This window comes from Pimephales promelas, chromosome 2 (genome assembly GCF_988280905.1).
Source record: "Pimephales promelas chromosome 2, fPimPro1.hap1.1, whole genome shotgun sequence".
NCBI classification, from domain to species: domain Eukaryota; kingdom Metazoa; phylum Chordata; class Actinopteri; order Cypriniformes; family Leuciscidae; genus Pimephales; species Pimephales promelas.
The window spans coordinates 11,110,688-11,119,051 of NC_142770.1; the positions used below are offsets into that span (position 1 = coordinate 11,110,688).

General features: G+C 40.4%; 1 protein-coding gene across 2 annotated transcripts; it reads left to right on the forward strand.

The window, feature by feature from the left end:
* Positions 1 to 299: 299 nt before the first annotated feature.
* On the forward strand, positions 300 to 7,430 carry hnrnpm (heterogeneous nuclear ribonucleoprotein M). 2 transcript variants are annotated; one of them, XM_039682197.2, is made up of 16 exons: positions 300 to 538; positions 1,388 to 1,563; positions 2,899 to 2,951; positions 3,565 to 3,572; positions 3,660 to 3,753; positions 3,901 to 4,191; positions 4,280 to 4,433; positions 4,525 to 4,574; positions 4,655 to 4,715; positions 4,812 to 4,910; positions 5,008 to 5,049; positions 5,709 to 5,780; positions 5,860 to 5,964; positions 6,057 to 6,643; positions 6,886 to 6,937; positions 7,032 to 7,424. In XM_039682197.2, exons 1-16 carry the CDS (start codon positions 501 to 503, stop codon positions 7,193 to 7,195), a joined length of 2,046 nt encoding a protein of 681 aa, XP_039538131.2. In that variant the 5' UTR covers positions 300 to 500; the 3' UTR covers positions 7,196 to 7,424. The 2 variants fall into 2 exon arrangements, with proteins under 2 accessions (XP_039538131.2, XP_088991095.1); XM_089134969.1 differs by lacking the exons at positions 300 to 538; positions 1,388 to 1,563; positions 2,899 to 2,951; positions 5,008 to 5,049 and having other exon boundaries at positions 3,434 to 3,572; positions 7,032 to 7,430.
* The last annotated feature ends 934 nt before the right edge of the window (positions 7,431 to 8,364 follow it).

An 8,364-nucleotide genomic window follows, 5' to 3' on the forward strand; every position in this document is an offset into this window, starting at 1 on the left:
AAGAATGACTGTTGGTAACAGTTGTTCCCCATATGGAAAAAAAATACTATGGAAGTCAATGGGGTTGATTGTTCCATCAACTGTTCAGTTCAAAATATCTTCTTTTGTGTTCAGCAGAAGAAAGAAACTCATACGGGTGATTTTTGGGTGAACTACATTTAATGTCATAAAATAATAGTTATAACACAACACCTAATTACGGGTCGCGTTCCTGTGAGTTTTAAACGAGAACGCGCGTCACACATTGTTTCCCATCATGCCTTTCTTCACCCCCGATATCAGCTTCGCTCCCTCTTTATCGCCGCCATTTCACCAGACGAAGGACTCAGTGGCTGGACATTCATTTCCAGAGAGAAACATCACCTCACCGATACAGCAACACGCCCGAGCATTGTTTTTACAACTTTAAATTCGTGTTTATCTTTATCTAGACCTAGTCTGTGTGGTTTAGAGCAGCTTAATCTGAAAGAGGAGGAAAACAGCAAACATCTGAAGGCAAAATGTCGACTGAGGCTTCGCCAGAGAAACCAGGCCAAGGGTAACGCGACAACTCGCTGCTTGTTTTTTTTTCTACACGTTTAGCTTCTTATATGCTTAAAATAGTATTAGATGCCGTGTGCATTTTTAATGATAATTATCGTAATAGCTAAGCTGCAGTAAAATATCATGGTTTTTTGCTTAAGGACAAAATCGTTTGGTTGGTTCATACCCTGCTGAAACAAAGAGTCGTTGGATTCACAACGGCAGAAAACAAGCTAAGGAAACATCATGCATTAAATGTGTTTTATACACGAAATGAAGCATATAGATAGACGACATATGAAACACTTCTTTGATATGTAACACGCACAAGACGAGTGTCCTTTGTTTGCTGCTTGGCCTAAGTTAGTTGCATGTCTGTTCAGTTTGTGGCCCTCGTTAGACGTTAATGCGTATAAAAAAATCAATTCATTAATATCGAACAAACCCTTCATTTAAAAATATTATTGTATATATATTTTATTAAAAAAAATCAATCAATTTATGATAAATTTGATAACTAAAATCTCTATAATTGCAATCTCAACCCTGTTGCCAGGTTATTGTTTGGCAAAATATAAACATATTATCCTTAGATTAATGGCAAGTATAATTTCAGATATTACAAAATCATTTGATCTCAAACTAATTAGAGTGATGGTTTAAAATTACACAATGTTCAACCCTGTTGGGTCTTATTTTAATACATTTTATTGCAATAAGACCAAAAACGTGTCAAATCGAGTCTTTTATCTTAGGCGTGTAACAATTTAAACTCTGTACATGAACAAAGAAACACAACTGCTCACACAAAATGTCGTTTTGTCTCCTGAGTTTGTTGATTTTGCATGTTTTCTTTTCCATTCAGAAATTCAGTGAATGGCAAGTCCAACCATGAGTCGAGAAAGGAGAGGCCCCAAAAGCGTGGCGGCGGGGGACGATTTGAACCTTACGGAAACCCCAACAAGAGATACCGTGTGTTTGTCAGCAACATTCCCTATGATGTTAAATGGCAAACGCTGAAAGATCTCATGAAGGAAAAAGGTAAGGTTTTGTGCTGCTTGGTTGTGTATCCCAGGTTAGGTTAGGACCTTTTTTTAGTTTTGGGGGTTTTGAAGGTGGCCAACTACACAGTTGGTTTAGGTCAGAGGATAAACATCCCATCATGGGGAAGTGGTCTTGGAAAAAAAAAGGCTGTTCGAAAAGTGTCTTGTGGGGAAAAAGGCTGTTGTGGAAAAGTTAAATTATTCAAGATTCCTAATGTGGCTTGATGGCACTTTAAACTTTTGTGAACTGCACATACATCTAGAACAGAGTTTAATCCATTCATATGAATCTGATGCCATCAATCGGTCTCTTTGGCTTTGGAGAAAGTGTGTAGATTTCACCCTAACCTGTTGGATAGTATTTCAGAACAACCCATGAGTGGTCACATTTTTCCCAATCCATGTGTAGCACCCCCTCCATGCCTTATGAATCTTACGCATGGGGAATTTCATGTGGAAATTGTTGCCTGTAGAATTAAATTGCATTTTCTTTTTTAGGTTTGCCAGAGTGAATGTTTTTGCAGCAGATCTTCATTATTGTCCCCATAAAAAAAAAATGGATGTGTGATTGATTTCTGGGGGTACAGGTCTACAGAGTAAAGCAGCTTCTTAAGCTGGTCCTTGTTTTATCTTATGGACAGATGTTCTTGCTGGAGAAATGCCAGGTGGTTCGATGTAGTTTTTGACAAACAGACTAGACCTTGTTTTGGTTTGCAGTCTCATCGGATGCAAAGTCAGCATCTAATCCTATTCTTGAGTGTTCATCCAACGGGACTTGTTGAAGCTGGTTTGGCTAATCGTTAAATTCAAGAGTCTCAATGCCAATTGTTTAGTTGGGAAGCCAAGTTGGTTCCAGGTGGATGAGGTTTCAGTTTCTGTAATTTCTAAACATTTTATAACATAGGTTTAGCTATTTCTATTTAGCTACTTTTTTTTTTTTTTTGCCTTTTTGACACGGTTTAGGTGTGTTGAATGTTTCGGAGGTAGCCGAAGACGTGTTAACCTTAACTTGACGTTTTCATTGACGTCCAACAAAGGCCTTAGTTGGCAATCCATCCAATTTTCAATGGCTCGGGAGGTAAAATCCTTTTGGTCAGACTTGGATGTTGAGGATCCCAGCAAGGACCGCTTAAGAAGTTTTCCATAACCATTTACAGCTTGCTTCTTGTAGACCTGTACCAGAATTTGTGCTGCTGAGGTGCTGGGGGAGGAGGCTCTGGACTCGCAGGCCGAGCTCACTCTCACCGTCCCCCCGTTTGTGTCTGCTCTAAACCCCAATTGTTCTCTCGGCTTCTCTCCCCTTGGTGTGTGTCGTCTGGAATCTGATTTGTAGTGGGTGAGGTAACGTACGTGGAACACTTAATGGACGGAGAAGGCAAATCAAGGGTAAGTGCAAGAGACGAACCTCCCTTTGTCCGCTTGAGTTCTTACATGTACTCTTAGATTTTAATGTGGGATGTTCAGGACTGGGTTGAGAGTTCAAAATGTGTTGTCTTGGGTGGCATTCGAACAAAAATGGACGCCGACTGCGGTTCTGAGTGGAACCAGTTATATAGTAATTCTGGTTTTTGTTTGATTTAAGAGGTAGCTTTATTGCACTGCGAGTCTCATTTCGGACTTAAGGTGGTGTTCAGTAACTAAACAAGGATAATATGGCGTCAATGATTTGTTGAGCGATTCTAGTGGGATAACAACAGAAATGGAGTTTGAATGCGTAATTGGAACTGAAGGCCGGTTGTGTATTCTGGTCAATTAATCCTGTCAGCCATTTTGAGTTTGGATGTAATTATGCACTAATTGTAACTGTTTTGCACTAAGTGAACACCACAGAGAAGTATTATATGAATATATATATTTTTATTAATTTAGTGTGAAGTATTTTTTTTAAAGGTTTCCTGAGTCAGTTGTCATTAATGTCCTGTGGCCTTTTTTTTAATTGTCTCTTTCCTTCATGTTTTATTTGTTTGTTCATCCTGGCTGGTGTGCTGACTGAACAAAGGGTTGTGCGTAAGTATCATTCAGCCCATCGATCATGATTTCTCATATTTGTCTGTTCTGCACTTCTCTTGCTAACAATTTTTTTTTCTCTTAAAGTGTGGTTGAGTTCAGAACTGAAGAACTCATGAAAAAGGCTGTGGAAAAAGTCAACAAACATGTCATGAATGGCCGTCCTCTTAAGGTCAAGGAGGTGAGTGCATCTTGTAGAGTAGATGAGAAAAAAACATGAACAAAAACATCTCACGTGAATATAGTTAAAGGATCTGTTTCTAGTCTTTCTCGGTGCATTATTTTGGTCTATTGTTCATCCCAATTATTAACTGTATTGCTCTTACAGGATCCAGATGGAGTGATTGCGCAGCGTGAATCTAATCGGGCTCATGGGGGTGGTGGCGGCGGCGGTGGTGGACCACCAGGCATGGGTGGAGGAATGGGAGGAGGCATGGGAGGAGGCATGGGAGGAGGCATGGGAGGCGGCATGGGAGGCGGCATGGGGATGGGTCCAGGGCCTGGCGCTCCTCCACTGGTCAACATCCCTCCCAGTCTCATGAACAACCCCAACATTCCCAATGAGATCATCCATGGACTCCAGTCTGGAAAAATCGGAAGCACCATTTTTGTGGCCAATGTAAGAGTTGGAGTTTTAATTCACTCTAACCAAACGTTGAGTTTTAAAACGTGAACCCTGACTGTTCATATGGTATCTCTCTGCACAGCTGGACTACAAGGTTGGTTGGAAGAAGCTCAAAGAGGTGTTCGGAATGGCTGGAGTGGTTGTGCGTGCTGATATCCTGGAGGATAAGGATGGGAAAAGCAGAGGCATGGGAACGGTGACGTTTGAGATGCCCATTGAGGCCGTTCAAGCAGTCTGTATCCTTTACAATTGCTTTTGATATGTGGAATTGGATGGAATAAGGTTATTTAATGTGCAATACTTGAAGTTTTCCTTAATGGATGTTAGCCATGTTCAACGGACAGCTCCTCTTCAACAGGGTCATGCATGTCAAACTGGTAAGTTATCATGTAGGTTACGCCAAATGATTGTATGCTCATTCAAATCTGCCTCTTAACATCGGTCATTGTCTTTTCAGGATGAGAAATCCCTTCCCAAAGGTGACTTTGCACCCCCAGATCGTCCTCCAGCACTCCCTCGTAAGTGTTAACTTCATCTTCACGTTTGTCATGTGAACCGTCTCTTGCAATTGGCTTGTTTTGTTCCCCTAAACCAATTCTCACAATCTCATGCAGGTGGTCTTAGCGGTATCGGTCTTGGCCTGGGACCTGGCGGTCAACCCATCGATGCCACCCAGCTCAACCGGGGTGGAATGGGCAACATGGGACCAGGAGGTAAAAGCATGTCGCCTGTTGAACCTTTTTGGATTGTTTGTGCATGTTCACTGACCATCATTCTCCACCCCTCTCCATGAATGAATTTTCTTTATAGGAATGGATGGTATGGGATTTGGTGGCATGGGTAGAGTGGGAGGTATGTTTTTCAGGACATCTCATCAGCCATTTTTTTTTTTTTTTTGCCTGTTTTGGACTCTTTTTTTTTTTTTTTAGATCTTGAAGCAACCTGCAGGGTTATGATTTGCATGCCATAGTTCAAATGGCGGTTAGTCTGTTTGAATTGGTGATATCCAAACTGCATTACATTCTAGCTGCAGTAACTCTTGAGCAGGAGAGTTATCTTCAGCGCTTTTATTTTATCTTCAAGAATTTTAAAGGGATACTCCACTTTGTTTTGGAAATGGGCTCATTTTACCACTCCCCCAGAGTTAAACAGTTGAGTTTTACCGTTTTCAAATCCATTCAACCGATTTTTTTGAAATTTAGAAGAATATCAGTAACATAGTATATTTTTTTCCTACTATGGAAGTCAATGAGACCAGAAACTGTCTGGTTACTGATATTCTTCTAAATATAAAAAAAATCGGTTGAATGGATTTGAAAACGGTAAAACTCAACTGTTTAACTCTGGGGGAGTGGGTAAAATGAGCCTATTTCCAAAAAAAAAGAAAAAAAGAAGTGGAGTATCGCTTTAAGTTGCTGCTTATTTTATGTGCTTTTTTTGCGTAGTTTTAGTGTGAATTACATGTATTTGAAAAGTATATAGTATGTAATTATCATTTTATGATATCTCAGGGATGGATAATTTTGGAGGAGGTATGAACAACATGGATCGTTTTGGACCCTCTGGAATGGGAAGAATGAATGGTAAATGCATTTACAGTTGTTTATTTAAATCTTATTTGCTCTTCGGTTTTAAGTTTGAAACCTTTTTTTATTATTGCAGATATGGATCGTGGAATTGGAGGTGGCTTTGATAGAGAATTTGGTGGTCGTAATGACATGGGAATGTCCCGTAGCAACTTCGGAGACTCTTTTGACCGAGGAATGGGTTAGTGATTGTTTAATCTCTTTAACATTTATAAAATTATCATTTTATTTGCATGTTTTTATTTTAAATTTTGCTTTTTGATTGATTGCTAGGAAACACCATGGGAATGGATCGCATGAATTCTGGCATGGACCGGCTTGGTGGTGGCGGCATGGACCGCATGGGAGGACTAGACCGAATGGGAATGGATCGCATGGACCGCATGTCTGATCTGGACCGGTTAGGAACTGGCTTTGACAGAATGGGTTCAGGGCTCGACCGGCTAGGGCCCAGTATGGATCGGCTGGGATCAGGCATCGACCGCATGAGCTCCACTGTGGACCGCATGGGCCCTGCAGGGTTCGACCGCTTGGGCCCGTCCAGCATGGATCGTATGAGTGGCGGAATGGACTTTGCCTCTCCTATGGGTATGGATAGGATGAACACAGGCCTCGACCGAATGGGTACAAACTTCGACCGCATGGGCTCCGGTGGCATGGACCGCTTCCCCACCTCGGGTCTTGACCGCATGGGTACCAGCATGGATCGGATGGGCTCTGGTGGCGTTGGTGGTCAGTTTGATAGGCCTGCTGATATGGACCGCGGAAACTTCGGCACTCCTTTCAGTGGGTCTGGACAAGGAGGTCCAGGGATTGGCGGTGCCAATGCCAGGAAGGGCTGCCAGATTTTTGTCAGAAATGTAAGTATTATCTTTAAAAGAAGATCAGATTAAACAAAAATGCAGGAAAGCATGTATGACCAAAAACTGTTATTCTGATGTTTATACATTAGGATTTGATTGGAAAGTAAAAATTTGATAGTATTTGTTCCGGCCCACACAGCCTTTATATCAGTAGACAAGAAACGTTTTTTAAAGACTAAAAATGTTTTTCCATATATAACTTTTCCTTCATTTGTAATATAAATGTCTATATTTTTCAGCTGCCCTTTGACTTCACATGGAAGATGTTGAAGGACACTTTCAATTCATGTGGTGAGACTTTTTTCCATGTATAGCAAACCCATCCATGTTGTGTATTGATATTTCTTGTTTAACTAATCCATTCTGATGTGCATTTTTCTACCAGGCATGGTGCAGTATGCGGACATAAAGATGGAGAATGGCAAATCCAAGGGCTGTGGTGTGGTGCGCTTCGATAATCCGGATACTGCCGAGCGAGCCTGTCGTACCATGAACGGCTACCGGCTCAGTGGACGAGAGATTGACGTCAGGATTGACAGAAATGCATAATTGTCATCTTTTGCTTTCTGCATATGATTCCCTCCACCCCACTCATTATGCTTTCCAATTAATTTGTCAAGTTACATATTTGTATTTGTGCCGAATGGTACACTTTTAGTTTAGCTTATGACTTTTAGAGACCAAATGTTTTTTTGTTTTTTCCCCCCACTTTTTATTGTGATGCTTTCAAAGAAATTGCCTTTGTTAAAGGTTTGCTAATAAATCTCAACATTGAGAACTTAAACAGTGATGTGTGGTCCTTTTTAGTCATTATCTCTGCAAATTTGGTGCGCCTGTGCAAACCTGGCTACCTTGGATTTATGGATTTGGCAGATGCTTTTATTTAAAGTGTTTAAAAGGGAATGGAAAATTTTTAGTGTATTTTTTTCCTAATACATGTGCAGTATTCATTTTAAAGTTTGCTGCTTTTTAAAAAAACCTGTTTAATTGGTTTAGAACCTGATGCGGCATTAAAGCTACACTGTGTAACTCTTACACTGTGTAACTCTTTTAGTTTATTCTTAGCTGAAAACACTTACTTCTTTCAAAAATATATGTGCTCATTAAAGTATATTTACTTCCTTCAAGTAATAAAGTATTCTCGTGAGTGTATAATATGCCATTGAAAATACATACGGGTAAGAGGTTCTAATGTCGGTCGCCATGTTGCCCCTCCATCTTGAAAGTACATTAGCTAAAGGGGGACATACCCCTTTCTCGTTTACGTTTGAGTTAACAATCATGGACGAGGTCGAACTGGAAGCCATGTTAATCTTGGATTACATTGGCCACCGTAGGAGTTAAAATGAAATCGGAACTGAGAGAAACAAACTAGTATTCACTGGATGGTCCTATACCTTTTCACTGCTAGATGGAGGTAAAATCACACAGTGTAGCTTTAAAATAATGCTTGTTTTATATGCTGATTACTTCAGTTAATGTAAATTAAGAATACACTGAACACTAATTCAAATTTTGTAGGTAGGCCTACAACCATAACAGTGAAAACAACGCTGTTGGAAATATATTATAGTGATTCACCAACAGAGAGCAGCAGCAGCAGCCTCATCAAAACAACTCAGAAGCTCCTGTGGGGAAGTCCGATTCATTCTTGCCAATCGATTCATTCAATTCGCGTCAATGGACTAGTTCACACAATCAACAATGTGTTTAAAATG